The sequence below is a fragment of the Erythranthe guttata genome, chromosome 10 (genome assembly GCF_056151865.1).
Source record: "Erythranthe guttata isolate IM_541 chromosome 10, IM_541, whole genome shotgun sequence".
Taxonomy (NCBI): Eukaryota; Viridiplantae; Streptophyta; class Magnoliopsida; order Lamiales; family Phrymaceae; genus Erythranthe; species Erythranthe guttata.
In genome coordinates, this window is record NC_142542.1 from 17,171,077 (window position 1) to 17,189,019 (window position 17,943).

General features: G+C 34.5%; 2 protein-coding genes across 5 annotated transcripts; one reads left to right on the forward strand and one right to left on the reverse strand.

The window, feature by feature from the left end:
* Positions 1 to 8,671: 8,671 nt before the first annotated feature.
* Positions 8,672 to 12,475, forward strand: LOC105958370 (auxin canalization protein (DUF828)). Of its 4 annotated transcripts, none has more exons than XM_012982379.2 (8): positions 8,672 to 8,929; positions 9,043 to 9,123; positions 9,242 to 9,310; positions 9,632 to 9,980; positions 10,594 to 10,761; positions 10,924 to 10,973; positions 11,611 to 11,668; positions 12,104 to 12,475. In XM_012982379.2, the coding sequence occupies exons 1-8, from the start codon at positions 8,771 to 8,773 to the stop codon at positions 12,319 to 12,321; spliced, it is 1,152 nt and encodes a 383-aa protein (XP_012837833.2). In that variant the 5' UTR covers positions 8,672 to 8,770; the 3' UTR covers positions 12,322 to 12,475. The 4 variants fall into 4 exon arrangements, with proteins under 4 accessions (XP_012837833.2, XP_088680101.1, XP_012837831.2 ...); XM_088823975.1 differs by having other exon boundaries at positions 9,052 to 9,123; XM_012982377.2 differs by having other exon boundaries at positions 8,673 to 8,962.
* Positions 12,476 to 12,574: 99 nt separating this feature from the next.
* On the reverse strand, positions 12,575 to 15,975 carry LOC105958371 (Acyl-CoA N-acyltransferases (NAT) superfamily protein). The gene is made up of 5 exons (XM_012982380.2): positions 15,529 to 15,975; positions 13,882 to 14,037; positions 13,698 to 13,793; positions 13,485 to 13,605; positions 12,575 to 12,917 (listed from the first exon to the last, which is right to left on the reverse strand). The coding sequence occupies exons 1-5, from the start codon at positions 15,874 to 15,876 to the stop codon at positions 12,745 to 12,747; spliced, it is 894 nt and encodes a 297-aa protein (XP_012837834.2). The 5' UTR covers positions 15,877 to 15,975; the 3' UTR covers positions 12,575 to 12,744.
* Positions 15,976 to 17,943: the final 1,968 nt, after the last annotated feature.

Here is a 17,943-nt window from a genome sequence, read left to right on the forward strand (position 1 = left end):
ATATATATATATATATATATATATATATATATATATATATATATATATATATATATATATATATATATATAGCATTAAATCTCTCAAAAATATTTTGGTTGACTTTATTGCTTCAACTAATAAACCCAAAAAATATTGATGATGATGACAAGGATGATAGTAATAGTTTATATGTTTCTCTATTTTGGTGACTAGTCTCTTAATTATAAATTACACATTGTGACTAATTACTAGTACATTATTGTTGATTGCATCTCTTATTATTTTGTTGTAGCTATACGTTCGATTTAGCAAGATATCGTTTAGGCCTCGAATAACACATTTTCATAATGTGATTTAATTTGTCAAAAAAAAAATCAGAATTTTCGATTTGATTAAGGCGTAGAGACGATTCATTGGCTTGTAGTGACGTATAAGTTTTTTTGTTTAACATACATAACCAATTATAAGATGACGATTTTGTCATTAATGTCTAACTGTGTGTTGTCGAAGTTTAATCTATGTAGAAGACGTTGATGGCAACGAGAACTTCATAAAGAATTTTTAAAAATCGAGTATTTTAACAAAAATATGGTAGTAATATTATGAAAAATGACAGCGGCATTATAATCGGAAGTGAATTTTTGAATATGGTAGTGAACTTATGAAAAATGGTATTGAACTTGTGAAAATTAACAGTGAACTTCTCAAGATATGACACTGAACTTCTGAAAAATTGGTCGAATAAAACTGACAGAGCATTCCTTAGAGTGCTTTTTAAACATACGAGCGAGGGATTTTATGGATATAACAAAATTGTTGTCTTTATCTAATTTTATGAACTTTTAGTTAATTTTACCCATTTACATTGTACTATATTTGTTTTCTTTGTAAAAAATCAAATTTTCTAGAAGGAAAAAATACATTTTTCAAAAATAATTCTTTTAATAATGAAAAATATAAACGATGTTGTAATTAAAACATAATTTAACTCACTTCGCCTTAATTTATCTTTGAAATCAACTGATGGACACTTAGCAGATTTCTCAATTGGAAGAGTAGGTCGCTAATTGCGTCACAAACACGTATTAGGGCGTCGAGAACTTGGTCCTGGTGAAAATCCTCAAAATCTCAAGCTTGCTTCAAAACTCGAAGAGAGAAGCTTGAGAATGCATAAAAGTGATTAGGAATGAATTAATTTTGCCTATAATGATAAAAAAAAGTTTTTTGAGGCAATCTTAATGGTAATTAGACTATTTATAGTTTAGATTCGTTTAATTATGGGTTGAATGCACACAATTCATTAAATTTCATAAATTAAGCATCTTCTTGAGTAAAATGAATAAATATGGGCCTTAGCACATAGCGGGCCTTGGGCTACATATTAGATTCTTTTTAATTGGTCTCTGATTTTTCTGATTTTTTCGGAACGAAACTGAAATACACATTAGATTTTGTATTCCGACGCAATTTTTAATTTCCAAAATTTGCGAGTTTTTTTCTTCATAAGATTACTTTAAATATCAATAGTATTATTTATTCTATATTATAGGTGATTAAATAATTGGAAATTCCATCGATTCTAATTCAAAAAATTCCTACTCTGGAACATGTTTTTTCATTCCAAATTATGAAATTCCAATTATCGGTTTTACAAAGAAATCCTGAACAAAATTGGAATAAACTTTTCACTTATGATTTTTTTCTTTTGGAATTTTGAAAGTGCTGATGCAATTCAATTTGTTCGATTTACACCCCTGATTGAGCTTGAAAATCTGCACCAGAAGCGACATGTGCTTTACCAATAAAACCAAAAGAACATGTTACACCAAATAAGAGTCACACAATTGTCTAAATTTATACAACTTGCCTTCTACTATATGTTTTCCAACCCTAAGTTTGGTTAAATGGCTTATATTAACTTAAAAATGATTCACTAAATTTAAAGTTTATTCTTTCACCTCGAACAGGTCTATGCGATTCTACACCTGGTGAAAAATATCAGGTAATTTTGCACCATAGATCTATATAAATAACTATCCACTAAACACACATTCACATGTGTACGTGAGCTATTTTATATGTAAATTAATAGTGTATGATCACCCAATGTATATCACTGACTGTAGCATCTACAAAACCTTTCGAACATGATAGCATCTCAAAAGACTTGTAGAATCAATTACGCGGAATTTAATTTTACTAAAGTTTATTCTATCAAAATTTAATTTATCCTCCAAAAGTTGGTTTAGATTTTTAATCCCAAGTAGGAATTAATGGTGGGCCGGCCAATCAATTGATTAAACAGTGAAAGAATCCATTATCAATTTAATTTAATTTATTGGGCAGAATTCTTTATGCTTGATGTGAAGTAGCTTGGAAACTTCACAATATTGATGGCGTGAAATTAATTATCCAGAATCAAATGATTAGTGCAATAAATTACTAATATTAGTACCTAATTGCTTTAGATTAAGCATCTCTATTCATTGCACTTGCAATACTAAGATATTTATTCTAAAACTTCACATCAAATTCAAATACTATGCTACATCAAATAAAACTCATCCGACGAACGTACATAATTTACATACATCCTCGTGGGCCCTACATTGGTGTGTGATTATATGCGTAATAGAAAGAAAAGTCTTAAAATATTTCATCCGGTATAGCATACTAGCGTATACAACTCTCGGAAAAAAACATATTAGCATCTACAAGACTAGAGTTTTTCTCCTTTTCCCTATTTTAGGGTTGACACTAAATTATGTTTTTAACAAATAATATTCCTCATTTAAATTGGTAATAAATAAAAGCCAACCAAAACTTAGTAATGTCTTATCACATGAGCATAGTGAGCATTTCATATTGTAGCAACAAATTCTTATCTGCGATTTAGACAAACAAGAAAAACTTGCACAAAAATAATTTTATTGAATTAAAATAAAATATTGCGGGTTACAAACTCTAATTTAATCCTCTGATTCTTCTCTCAAGAAAGATATGCGTTTGACTTTGAATTTCGGAGTCGGGTCGTTGACTTGATCTTCTCCGGATTTGATTTGGATTTGAATAACGTCTTCCAAGGGTCTTGCGACTTGAATCTCGGATCTAACGCTGAACTTTGACGGGTTTTGACTTGAAGATCTTGGAGTTCTTGATGGATTTGGTCCTTCAATCTTCCTTCGATCTTGTTTTGTTGATCTTTGACGGGTTTTGACTTGGAGATCTTGGAGTTCTTGATGGATTTGGCCCTTCAATCTTTCTTCGATCTTGATTTGTTCTTCCTTCGATCTTGTTTTGTTGATCTTTAACGGGTTTTGACTTGGAGATCTTGATTCTTGATGGATTTGGCCCTTCAATCTTCCTTCGATCTTGATTTGTTGAAGAACGCTCTCGATTTGATGAAGAACGCCTTGAATTTGATGAAGAACGACTTGAATATTGTAGAGAGAATTTTCTCCTACGGTTTTTCTTCTTCTTGAGTTGTGTCTTGAATTGTGTAGGGAGGGTCCCTATTTATACTGGTAGAATAAGAGTCCTACACAAAGTATTCTTGATGACGTGGCGCGATTTGATTGGCTCTCTTTAAATTGATATTTATCTCTTATAACTTGGAAGAGAAGAAACAATCCTATTGGTCAATAATTAATTGATAATTATCTCCATGACTTATTTTGCAAGATAAATTATAATCTTGGGATTCAATTTAATATAATATAAATTATATTAAATTTACGTGTCTACAAATGCCCCCTCGAGACTTGTTCACGGACAATGCGTCTTGGAGTGAATGAGTCTCGATAATTGTTTAACTTCAATTGCAGCTTGATCTAGCAAAGCACATACATTTTTTTGAAATCATGACTGGACTTAGAGAGATTCTAAGTTGCCTACGTACCCTATAGAGGGATCAAGTCATAACGTAGTTCAAAATATATCCTTTTGAGGGATGTCATGCACAGTTTACACTCATGTGGACAAGGAGAAACATTTGCAGTTTAAGCTCGTGCTGAAGGAGCATTTGACTTGAATTTGTAATAGTTTACGCTCGTATCAAGGATCCTTGACTTGATTCCGATATATAGATAGTTTATGCTCATATCGAGGAGCCTTGACTTGATTTGGATATATAGATAGTTTATGCTCGTATCGAGGAGCCTTGACTTGACTTGGATATATAGATAGTTTATGCTCGTATCAAGGAGCCTTGACTTGATTTGGATGTATAGATAGTTTATGCTCGTATCAAGGAGCCTTGACTTGATTTGGATATATATATATATATATATATATATATATATATATATATATATATATATATATATATATATATATATATATATATATATATATATATATATATATATATATATATATATATATATATATATATATATATATATATATATATATATATAATTTATGCTCGTATCGAGGAGCCTTGACTTGATTTGGATATGTAGATAGTTTATGCTCGTATCAAGGAGCCTTGACTTGATTTGGATATATAGATAGTTTATGCTCGTATCAAGGAGCCTTGACTTGATTTGGATATATAGATAGTTTATGCTCGTATCAAGGAGCCTTGACTTGATTGGGATATATAGATAGTTTATGCTCATATCAATGAGCCTTGATTTGACTTGGATATATAGATAGTTTATGCTCGTATCAAGGAGCTTTGATTTGATTTGAACTTGTAGACCTTTTAAACTCGTGTCAAGGAGTGTTTCATTCAATTTGGACATGTAGACCTTTTAAACTCATGTCAAGGAGTGCTTCATTTGATTTGACTTGTCATATTGCATAGGATGTTGTTTCTTCAAAAGACTTGCCCCCATCCTCATGATCTTCTTGTTCTTCTTCAATCTTTGAGCTGATACGACTTTTGGAATGAAGGTTCTTCCACTTCATTTGCAGTTATGATGCTCAATTCCATATCATGTGCTCGAGTGGCCAACTCTTCAAAACTTTTAGGTTGAATTCCTTGAAGGATATATCGGAGTCCCCATTGCATTCCTTGGATGCATAGTTCAATAGCTGATGTCTCAGGCAGTCGATCCTTGCAATTAAGACTCAAATTTCTCCAACGGTTGATGTAGTGGATGACAGGTTCCTTCTTCCATTGGCGGGAATTGGTGAGCTCAATCATGCTGACTGTTCTTCGAGTGCTGTAAAAGCGGTTGAGAAATTCTTCCTCCAAGTGCTTCCAACTATCAATGGAGTTTGCCCCCAAATCAATGTACCAATCAAACACGTTGTCTTTGAGCGATCGGACGAATTGCTTGATGAGGTGAACTCCGTACGTCCCGGCATCATTGCAAGTCTCGATGAAGTGTGACACATGTTGCTTGGGGTTGCCTTTGCCGTCAAATTGTTGAAACTTTGGAGGTATATAGCCCATTGGCATCTTTAGATCATCAATCCTTTGCGTGTATGGCTTGACATAGGTTGATGGAGACTTCGAGCCTCCTTCCAACTTGTCTTTGATGGTTCCACCGATCAGCGTCATCACTTGATCTACATGAATCATCCCTTCTGGAGAAACTTGAAAATCTTGAGCTTGAGCCTTCTCGTTTTCAACTGGTTGTTGCTTTGTGGATGCCTCGACTTCGTCTTGAGCCTCTATCTGTTCCACAATTTGACTAGCATCGGCTTTGTTCATCTTCTCGATCAACTTGGCAATTTGAGAATTTCGTTGTTGAACATGCTTTGCGAGTCCCTCAATAGCCTTGGTCAAACTTGCAATTTGCTCTTCCATAGTTGTAGCGTTTGTTGTCATGACGGATGCTATCTCTGAGTAGCTTGATGTTGAATGAGGCATGGGCTGTGACATCTCTCGTTTTGAGTCTTACACTTATGCGTTTGTGTTGACAAGAGGTGGTAAGCCTTTCTGAACGGTTTGGGGCGTCGAGCTAGTCTTGGAGGATGCTTCTTCCATAGTTGTAGCGTTTGTTGTCATGACGGATGTCATCTCTGAGTAGTTTGATGTTGAATGAGGCATGGACTGTGAAATCTCTTGTTTTGAGCCTTCCACGTCTGTGCTTGTGTTGACAAGAGGTGGTAAGCCTTTTTGAACGGTTTGGGGCGTCGTGCTAGTCTTGGAGGATGCTTGCCGCTTCTTAACCATACTCCTTGTAACTAAGCCCATACTTGATGAATCCAAAGTAGCAGTCTTCATTGCGAACGCAGAGCAGTCACTGCAACACTTTGAGGATCTTCGAGAGAGAGAAGAGATGAGAGGTAGAGATGTCCCACTGGGCGTGCCAAAATTTGTAGCAACAAATTCTTATCTGCGATTTAGACAAACAAGAAAAACTTGCACAAAAATAATTTTATTGAATTAAAATAAAATATTGCGGGTTACAAACTCTAATTTAATCCTCTGATTCTTCTCTCAAGAAAGATATGCGTTTGACTTTGAATTTCGGAGTCGGGTCGTTGACTTGATCTTCTCCGGATTTGATTTGGATTTGAATAACGTCTTCCAAGGGTCTTGCGACTTGAATCTCGGATCTAACGCTGAACTTTGACGGGTTTTGACTTGAAGATCTTGGAGTTCTTGATGGATTTGGTCCTTCAATCTTCCTTCGATCTTGTTTTGTTGATCTTTGACGGGTTTTGACTTGGAGATCTTGGAGTTCTTGATGGATTTGGCCCTTCAATCTTTCTTCGATCTTGATTTGTTCTTCCTTCGATCTTGTTTTGTTGATCTTTAACGGGTTTTGACTTGGAGATCTTGATTCTTGATGGATTTGGCCCTTCAATCTTCCTTCGATCTTGATTTGTTGAAGAACGCCCTCGATTTGATGAAGAACGCCTTGAATTTGTTCTTTGTTGAAGAACGACTTGAATATTGTAGAGAGAATTTTCTCCTACGGTTTTTCTTCTTCTTGAGTTGTGTCTTGAATTGTGTAGGGAGGGTCCCTATTTATAGTGGTAGAATAAGAGTCCTACACAAAGTATTCTTGATGACGTGGCGCGATTTGATTGGCTCTCTTTAAATTGATATTTATCTCTTATAACTTGGAAGAGAAGAAACAATCCTATTGGTCAATAATTAATTGATAATTATCTCCATGACTTATTTTGCAAGATAAATTATAATCTTGGGATTCAATTTAATATAATATAAATTATATTAAATTTACGTGTCTACGCATATATATATATATATATTTTATATATCTCTATAATTAAATTTCCAAAAACTAATATATTTTAGCAAGCATAATGTCGACAACTTGAATCAATAACATGCCTTGTACGTGATTGAAAAGTAGTTCGCTCGTTTGTCCAAACATCATTACACTCAAAAAGCTAATCTTCATCTCACATTTGTTTAATCAAAAATGGTAATCAAGCATAACATTGATTCAAACATATTATAATCAAACACATTAAATTTAGATATGACCATTTTATAATTAGTATGTTAGAAAATAGGGTAAATTACACTTAAACCCCTGAGATACTAAAATAACTTTAAGATTCCTGGGTATATGTAATTACAATCACCCGCTAAAACATTATTAGAAAATCTAACATAATAACGTATTGGATAAATTATTATGTTCGGGGTCTTAAGGACTATCAGTTTCAGACAGTGGTGGAGACAATGGCTCCCCAAACATTTCTTAAATCCTTATTGTTTTATATAAGATTTATAGATTTCCGTCTACGGTCGCATTAACAGGCCCGCGGAAAACAAATGTAATGCATATCGGTCTCCAGGACATGAAATCTTGGCTCCGGTAATTGTTTTAGGAGTGTGGTTATAAACTTATAATTACCAATACGACAGAGATCTTAAAGTTATTTTAGCATACCTTAGTTGCATAGGTGTAATTTACCCTAAAAAATAACAAAGATAGGTGTAATTTACCCTAAAAAATAACAAAGAAGTTAAAGATCTAAAAAATAACAAAGAATTTTATATCAAAACTCTTGATGGTTAGCAAGATATAAAACAGTGTCCCCAAAACCCCACATTCTTATCTTTCAAATTAAAATATATACATAGCCATTTAATCTTTCATGCATATCATGAGTGGCTAGCATGTGTAATTTTTCCATTTAATATTTGAAAGAGCTTTTCCCTAAAAAAAATTACAGAAGAACCTCGATAAATAATATTTAATAAATTAATAATAATTTTGCTAAAATAATAATTTATTCTGATTCTGACTAGAGGGTAATGTGCTAAATAATAAATTTAATAATTTAATACTCTGCTAAATTAATATAATTTTACTAGTCCCAACTGTATTAATTTATTGAGGTTTAACTTCGTGCTTATGTATAATATGCACAAACATGTACATATGCTTAACGGGTCATCTTATCTTCCCGACGCCATTTAATCTAATTTTATCGCGAAATCGAATTTCGTAAATTTATACATAATCTTTTCCAACTGTAAAATCTCATCAAATAATCTTCTCTAAATTTTGCTTGAGATGACATAAAGGTAGTGTGGCACTAAATTTTCATGGATTATCATTCCACACATGCATGGAATTCTAATTTAATCAAAAGTAATGCATTTAATGGGGTTATCCAACAAGTTGTAATCATGTGGTTAGGCTTCTTTTGTACCCCATTTTATTAAATTGAATTTTTTTTTTTATTATTTTTTTGTGATTGATCAGCATACAGCTCCAAAACAGCAACTTTAAATAGATGCTTAAATAAAGTAAGGCTAGAAGACAGAAGAAAAAATAGTACCTATATATGAAGGGACATTTTTTTTGTAACTGAAATTAGTTAGCTTCTTATATCGAATTAAATGGCGTTAGTGAAAATCGATCCGCCGACACTTTCTCAAGCACACCCCGAGAGTATGGATTTTCTTTCGAATTCTTGGTGCAATTTTGCAGTTCAAGCTTTGCAACCCGAGACATACGATAATCATCAATCGCTTGTTCTTCAAGAAAGTCCGGTTAAGGTATTCGAGCATGATCCTAGTACTCCCTATGTGGTAAGTTGATTATACGTAACACTTATATGCGTCCGTATATCCATACACGCACTAATTATTATGTGATCGATGTAAAAAAGAACATGCAGCATATGGACAAGAGTGCAAAGTTGGGCGATGGAGATACGTTTGCGCCTCCTTGGAAATCGAACGATATAAAGGTAAATTAAACAACAATTTTTATTACCACGTTAAAAATGAAGTTATCGGACAAAGTCTAATTTAATTTACATGGAGAAAATATTAACATTTTCTTCATATTTTTCATCGTTTGTTCAGTCATGGATATGGATGCAGCAAGCAATGCACCCGGAAGTGAATTATAACAGCTACTTCAAAAGGAAATGGGTAAATCTCGATTCCTTAGTTTATTGCGTTTAGTACCTCTCTGTTATACTGAATTACTAAAAAACCCCTCATATTTTAAATATAAGCAACAGCATCACTTATGATGTATTTTTTTTGCACACAAGTTCTCTAAAGACAAGTTCGGTTGAGTAAGCAAAACGGGTCTTCAAATTTTGTTTCGGAGATCTATTTAAAGATCGTAGAACTTTACGTTCTCTATAAAAAAGCAAGTTCATAGCTTGCTAATAAACTTGAATCGGAGGGGGTATTTTGCTAATAACTATAACACGGGGAGTTTTTTGACAATTTATACGATTTCAGATGACGTGGAAAATGGCACCATTTAAACAAGTGTCAATAAAAAAATGGGTGAAGGAAATAAAACAGAGGCGAAAAGACGAGCAGAGGCTGCAGAACGCAGAAGTGCACGCAGCAATATCGGTGGCCGGAGTTGCGGCTGCGCTGGCGGCAATAGCAGCAGAAAACTCGAAACACGACACTAATAAGGAATCTGCCGTTGCTTCGGCTGCCGCCTTGGTGGCGGCACAATGCGCAAAGGTGGCGGAGGCTATGGGGGCGAAGAGGGAGCAGCTCAGGGGTGTGATAGGCTCCGCCATAAGTAGCACGAACGCTGGTGAGATAGTTGCGCTGACGGCTGCCGCCTCCACATGTAACGACCTATCTTTTTTACTATTATTATTTAATTATGATTATAACGCGTTAGCACGAAATTTAATTCTTGGAAATTGGATCGGAATTAGTACTTGCGGAAAAAATCCATTTTTTTGTTTCGAAAGTGGAAATCTAATTCCAATTATGTTCCATAAGAATTCGAATAAAAGGAAACCGGAATTTCAGAAATTGGAATGACAAAACTTGTTTCATAATTGGAAATTTTCGGATCAGAATTGGCGGAATTCGCAATTTCCAGATTTTTCGTCACCTATAATATAAACTACATAATAATATTGATATATTAAGTGTCGTTTTTGGATAAAATCGAAGTTTTTGAAAATTAAAATCTGATCGGAATAGGGAATCTCATATGAATTCCAATTCCATTCCAAAAAAGAATCGGAAAAATCAAAATTTGGAATTTAGAGTGAAAAACATTGTTCCAAATTCGGAAATATTCGAATCGGGATCAATGGAATTAGAAAATTCCATTATTCAAACTGACGAATTAATAATATGTCTCTTAGGCTGTTACGTACAATTTACGAACCTAAGTATTCTTCTCGTTTTCTCAATCATGCAACTTTTATTTTTCGATTTTATTGAAGCAATAAGAGGAGCTGATACTCTAAAAGCCAGAGGAGGTCACAAGAACAGAATAAACGGAAGCTCTCCAGTGCTGCCGATTGAAGATAATAACGAAATCGATTTCAATTTCGATAAATGCAGATCGATTTTGGCCAAAGGTGCAGAGCTCAATATCGAGACAAAAGACGGTACGAATATTATCATAATCGTTTTGTTATAGAAAAAAAAAATTATTAACGTCGCTTTGCTCCGTTTATCCGCTACTTTTTTCCTCTAACTCGGTTTTCCAGCTTCCGATTTCCATTCCCTAATCACATTTAGTATATGATTAACATGTAATGTTGAAACAGGAAGGTATTTGCTGAGGTTAGTCACAATCATCCTTAATCATGAAGGAAAGGTAATTTTAATTACTTATACTACTGCTAACTTATGATTATTTAAAGGGTAAACTACGAAAAGAACCCTGAACTTAGGGTAAATTACAAAAAACACCTCCACCTATCAGTGATTATCGAAATCCCCCCAATGTTTGTCTCTGTCTTGCATCGACCCTCTTATGGTGTGATTTTTTACGGAATCTTTTTTATTCGAGGGATTATTCCCAAAAACATGTCGTTTCTATCCCTGACGTGACATTTCTTTATACTACATTTTAAAGACAAAAAATAACCTTATGAGGGCATTTACACGGAATCTTTATTCTTCGTAAATAACATTTTCACGACCTTTTAGTATTACCATTGCCCTTTTGAGGTTAATTTTTGTCTTAAAAAAGTAACATAGTTAAGGAAATGTCGCGTCTGCATGGATAAAATTACCAATTTTCACGAAATATACATCGGAATCAAAAAGATTCCGTGAAAAATCACATGGTAAGGAGGTCGGTGTAAGATGGAAACAAACTTCGGGGGGTTTTGGTAATTATAGATAGGTGGGGTGTTTTCGTATTTTAGCCTAAGTTCGGGAAATTTTTCGTAATTTACTCTTATTTAAATTGCATTTCTAAACTAAGATATTATTCTTGAATTATACAGGTTGTTCTCAAGTTGAAGAAACTCAACATGCTAAATGCTTTCACAAGACAAAAAGAAAGTAGGTTTTTTTTTTCAGGAAAAATACAGTTTTCTTCCCTCGCATTTGCACTGATTTCACATTTAGTCCCTCATGTTCACAAAAATCACATTTGACCCCTGGTGTTTCAAAAATTCAACACTTTTAATCATTTCCGTCAATTTTTCGTTAGTACTAACAAAATCAAGTGCGTGCCCATCATTTCTTAACTGACGACCTAACGGTAAATTGACGAAAATAACCAAAAATGTTAAATTATTAAAACATGAGGGATCAAATGTGTTTTTTGTTAACATGAAGGACCAAATATGAAATGCACTTAAGGGATGAAAACTATAATTTCACCTTTTTTCATATAAACGTACATTTGTGACAGCATTAAAGATGATCCATATCAAAACTTGCTAGCATCATACAAACGAATTTATTTTGTTTTTTTTATTTTTTTTATTTTAGGTACTGTGATCGACTTGCACGCTGAGATATATAAAGATTCGGAAGGTGGGAAAATCGAGACAGGCTATCTAATTGTACTAAAAACAGACAAGGGAATAACGAAGCTGGACATGATGAACGATTATCAAAAGTACAAGACATGGTCGATGACTATAAATCACATGCTAATTCTCTCTGCTACGTATACGAAATACGAGCTGCAATTCTACAAAAGTTGAAGCATATAGAGTGCGAATTCATTGTTTATGGCGTTTATGAAATTGTTTGTCATTTGTTTCCGAGACATCGTTAATAATTTGTAACGTAGTAGTGGTTTTGCTGTAAGAGAACATTTTCCGACAAGCATGTGGATGAATAATTTTTTCGTGAAAATTTTAAGCAAACTCGTGAAAAATAAAGATAATATGTGAAAATACTCGCTGAATTGAATAAATACCAAATCGAAAAAAAAAATAAAACGAACAATTATAATTGATTCTTCTTGAAAACCGTGAGGCAATTTCAATTATTAACGTAATTAACAATATAATTCGTCGTTCGTGTACAGGACACGATACAAGAATGTAATTTACAAAAGACACTATATATAGAAAGCGAAAAAATGTGTGTGTCTTAATTATGACGACATTTATTGAAGGTTATTACAATTCGTACGGGATAGGAAGAGCAGTCCACAAAAGAAGCCTTCTTGGCCGATCCAAAAATCGGGCTTGCCATGCAGGTTCGTCGCTCTCTATCGTAAAACCACTTTTTATGTACAGTTTCTTAGCTGCTTCATTATCCACAGCCACATGCACGTATAAGTCGCTTATTCCTTAAAACAAAAAATCGTCGAAAAAATTGAGTCATGTGACAGGTGCCAAAAGATAACGCAGACACACACACACACACACACACACACACACACACACATATATATATATATATATATATATATATATATATATATGGTAAATTATGGCCACTCTCCTGAAGTAATGTCAAATTACGAAAAAAATCCCTTCTGTTTGGGTAAATTACGTCCACCCTTGCGGTGTCAAATTTAGTGGAATATTCTCCGGTTTGTACCCATTTTACCCCATTCGAGCTCCACATTTTGAAAAAAAGATGATCATAAGATCTGTCCCTTAACTTGTAAATATCAAAAATCAGATTGTGGTGCAACAGAAACTGTATTTTTGCACAAAACGTGTACAAACTAGAGAATATTCCACAAATCTAGAACATTATGTTGAATTTACCACAATAAGGGTGGACGTGTAAGAAGATTCATAGTTGAGAGGTGGTTGTAATTATTCAAACAGGAGAGGGTTTTCGTAATTTGACCTTACCTTAGGGGGTGGTCGTAATTCACCCTATCTATATGTATGTAACTGCTTACCCCATTCTTGAGCGACCCTTTTTGCGTCTGCAATAAGCTCGTAGCCCAAACCGTTTCGTTGCAATTCTTCAGCCACGCATACATTGCTAATGTATGCCCGTGCAAAATCAGCTCCAATTCCCTGTTGAAGTAAGTCAAATAAAGACCTTTTTAGAAGATCGTCTGGTTTATAAAATAAACTTACGAAATAAATATTAATGTGAATGCGAACACCTTAGGCTTCGTTCCTATCATTTCATCCGGAAGGCTAAGGCACTGGTTCAGATCTAATGTCCCAACAACAACTCGATCTGCTCCGTTTTGCGAAAACTGCAAAACGGGAAAAATGTCGAAAATCAAATTCAAAATTTGATTAAAGGCCCATTCAAATTATATAATCGAAAGAACAGGTGATTACTTTGCAAGAGGCGGACAATTCTTCGGAGATATTAAGAACTAATGAGAGTGGCAGTGTAGCATTGATGCAGGAAACTTTTCTGAAGCCCTTTCTCAATCCCGATACTCGTTCTTTCAGCGCTTCGAATTCGCGCTCAGCCAAGTACTTTTTATGATCCTATTAAAACTTGACAAGTAGGAGAAAAAACATCAGCTTCATCTGAGGGAAAAATATCAAAATTGGAATGGAATTTTTGAATTCAGCCGATCCCGATTCGAAAATTTTCGATTTTGGAGCAATATCAACTTTTCATTCAGAATTACGAAAGTTCTGACATCCGATTTAAAAAAAAAAATTCGAAACGGAATTGGAATGCATATTACATTCTGATTTTGATCCGGTTTTAATTGCCGAACATAAATCCAACAATTCCGATTTATTTCCCAACATTACACTTATAATATCGACATTAATGTGCATTTAGTATAATAAGGGCTCGTTTGGTTACCACTATAAGGTTCTACTGACTAAATAGTAGAGGTCAGTAACACATTCAGTTGGCAAGATTCACACTTTTTCAAACCTAAAATCAAAGTCCGCTACACCCCTACCCATGAGCTCAATTTAATAGAAGGTGATTAAACAAGTAAAATACTAGCTTATCCTTCAAACCACATATTAATTTTATTAAATAAAATATTAGATAAATTACAACCACCCTATATAAGGTATAGTCAAATTATGAAAAACCCCCTCTTGTTTGGATAATTACATCTACCCATAAACTATGAATCTTCTTACACTTCCACCCTTATGGTGTCACATTTAACATAATCATCTAGATTTCGTGGAACATGTGCTCTAGATTGTACTCGTTTTGTGTAAAACTACAGTTTCTGATGCACCACAATCTGATATATACAAGCTAAAAAACACATCTTATGATCATCTTGATTCAAAATGTGGGGCTCGAATGGGATAAAACGGGTACAAAAGTGATAATATTCCATATAATCAAGAAGATTCTACTAAATTTGAAACTGAAGGGTGAACGTGTAGAAAATTTATAGTTGAGGGGTTGTTGTAACTACCCAAACAAGAGGGGAGTTCGTAATTTTACCATACCTCAAGGGTGGGTTTTAATTTACCCTAAAATGTTTTACAGGCTAATCACATATAATACCAAAATTTAACAGATTTAATACAAGATCTAAGCTTACATACCGAACATCATACTAACTAAATAATTAATTAGTCAGTAGAGAACTAATCTAATCTAATCTAATATAATCTAAACTTATCCGATAATCTAATCTAATCTAAACTTATCCGATATAGGTAACCATGAGAGCCCTAAGTGAGTAAAAAGTGGCCGCGATTCCAATCCGAATTTTTACAATTACGGAACAAAGTTCTATCATTCAAATTTCCGAAATTCCGATTTCCAATTTTTCCGGAACGGAATCGAAATTAGTTTTTCAATTCGAAATGGATAATTTCGGGTCCGATTTGTCCAAATTTAATTGATCAGACAGATGATCGGCAAACTTTCAATTGAACAAGAGTAGTGTAAAAGCAATTACTACCAATCTGAAAAAAAAATATCAAACAAAACACAGAAATTGCAATAATTTTTTAGTAAAAAATGGATTTCAGCATAGCACTCACTTCGATGCCGAACGTGGGTTCCTTGAAGTCGTAGAACGTCCGTACGCGGAGGCACACGGCGGCCCACAGCTCCGCCTCCGAGGTTGTCTCCGACACCGACAACAAAGGCCTACTAATTCTACTCGTCTTGGCCGGAGTCGCCGCCGGAGGTGTTACTCGTTGGTCCGCTAGCTGGCAATTAGCACGGAGCGAGCGAAGGGCGGGGGGGCGGCGGCGGGGGAATTTTACAGGGAAGGCGGCGCCGCCGTGAATTTGCTCACGGCGGAGGCTTGCGGAGGCGTGCGGCGCGGAAAATGACGGCGGAGAAGGGGATGGGATATGGATGGTGATTGCCATATCTAGAATCATCCACCAAAGCTCAAATCAACTGAATTGGAAGGGGGGTAAAATAAGGTCAACGGAATTATAATTTTATTGATTATATGGTGGTTTGGGCAATGTCCGCCATGGATAAAATATGACATCACTTTGATATATATATTACATCATAATTCATTTATTGGAAAAGATGGGTTTTTTAATTGGTCTAGGAGTATTTTATATTACAAGGATGTAGACATGTTGCTTGATCATAATTTTTAGTAAATATTTGTCTTAAGATATAGGTAGCTACAAAAATTATTGAATGAAATGATAACTCCAATTAAGCTTTTGTTTCACATTTTTTTATTAAATTCATTTTAAAATTGTCCTCCTTATGCAAAAAGTGAAATATGCACTAAGTATTACTTTTTATTCTGCGTTCAATATCTTTAGTTTTTCATTTAACATTTTTATTAATTTTATTATTTTTCTTTTTTATGTAGATCACATTGTTTTTTCCTTTTCACTTTTATATTTTTTTCACTGTTATGATAACCTAATTATTTGTTTATGTTTCTACGTAATATTGAAAATAACATATTGTTATTTTAATTTTTGTAGTAGTCATCTATAGACAATCGTAGGAACCCGTAATAATTCTCAGTCAATTATAGTCATTCGTACTCACACTATTGGAAAAGCATAACTCCCCTTCTAATCCTAGCCGTCAGCCATCCGTAGACACTCATAGTAGTCAATGTCAGTGTAGTCAATATCGCAGTATACCACAATATAATCATCACCTCTCATATCACCATCACCACCACAACCTCCTCTGCCCTACCTGCCTCCATAACCACATCCCATACCCACTGATTCCATAGCCGCTGTCAGGTCTACCACCCACCACAGGCGCCTTCATACCCACCACCCCACCATAGCCGCTTTCATAACCAAGCCACACCTTGGGAATTCGCCTCAAACCATCCCCACCATGCCCGCCGCTACCATCCATCATTGTCCTCTCCATAACCACTCCCACTGTACTGTTGGAATTATTTCAATAATTATGTGGGCCAATATATGTAATGTAAATGCGTATCGCTATCTAAAAGTTATATAAAGGGTCATGGTTCCCAAAGAAACGCAACCATTCCGTCTCTTCTAAAATCCATCGTTAGAGAGATAATTAAGGAACTGTGGATTTTTTGGAAGACCTGTCCCAAATCCAGTGGCGATTCGAAGATTCAATTCCATGATGTAAGGTACGCTTCCGTGTTTATATTTCTGTATAATTCTCGTTGATTCTAGCATGTTGGTCTTGGGCTTCGTATATGTGTTTACGATAAATTTCTAACATACCCACCATGGTCACCCACCACTTAGATATACCAAAGGAAAAAAGAACAAAAAAAAGAAGGGTAAATTACACACACCCCCCTGAGGTAAGCTTAAATAACTGTAAGGTCCCTGTGGTATCGATAATTACACTCAGCCCCCAGAAACGTAGTCAGAAACTCTAATGGGATAGTGAATTGGATACGTTATTCCGATAGGGTTCTAACGGACTATTGGTTTCAGAAAGTGGTGGAGACAACAAAGAGCTATGGGTGATTTAAGAAATGTTCGGGAATGTTCGGGGAGCCATGTCACCCCATAGCTCTTTGTTGTCTTCACCACTTTTTGAAACCAATAGTCCGTTAGAAACCTATCGGAATAACGTATCCAATTCATTATCCCATTAGAGTTTCTGACTACGTTTCAGGGGGCTAAGTGTAATTATCGATACCATAGGGACCTTACAGTTATTTAAGCTTACCTCAGGGGGGTGTGTGTAATTTACCCAAAAAAGAAAAGAAAAAAAGAGCGGAGATTAGGGGAGGGGTTGTGCATAATTTAATATTTTTAGTAGTATTTTTTAGGATGCCAAATATTCAATCATAATATCATTTCTTTTGAAACTATAAAGTATAAAAATAAAAATACATTTCATCAATATATTTATTTATTTATTTTCACAAAAAATATTTTACAAAAAATAAAAATTCTTCAGCTATTTTGTTTATCAAGTTATTTGAAAATTGTACTTTCTTCCAAAGTTTTTTACCGAAT

Excerpts from the sequence above, each read along its gene's own strand:
- LOC105958370 (XM_012982377.2), top strand. The coding sequence starts at position 8,771 with ATGGCGTTAGTGAAAATCGATCCGCCGACACTTTCTCAAGCACACCCC. Across the intron at positions 9,124-9,241 it reads GGAAATCGAACGATATAAAG|TCATGGATATGGATGCAGCA; the intron begins GTAAATTAAACA and ends TCGTTTGTTCAG. Across the intron at positions 11,669-12,103 it reads TTTCACAAGACAAAAAGAAA|GTACTGTGATCGACTTGCAC; the intron begins GTAGGTTTTTTT and ends TTTTTATTTTAG.
- LOC105958371 (XM_012982380.2), bottom strand. The coding sequence starts at position 15,876 with ATGATTCTAGATATGGCAATCACCATCCATATCCCATCCCCTTCTCCG. Across the intron at positions 13,794-13,881 it reads AATTGTCCGCCTCTTGCAAA|TTTTCGCAAAACGGAGCAGA; the intron begins GTAATCACCTGT and ends CCCGTTTTGCAG. Across the intron at positions 13,606-13,697 it reads TGATAGGAACGAAGCCTAAG|GGAATTGGAGCTGATTTTGC; the intron begins GTGTTCGCATTC and ends TTACTTCAACAG.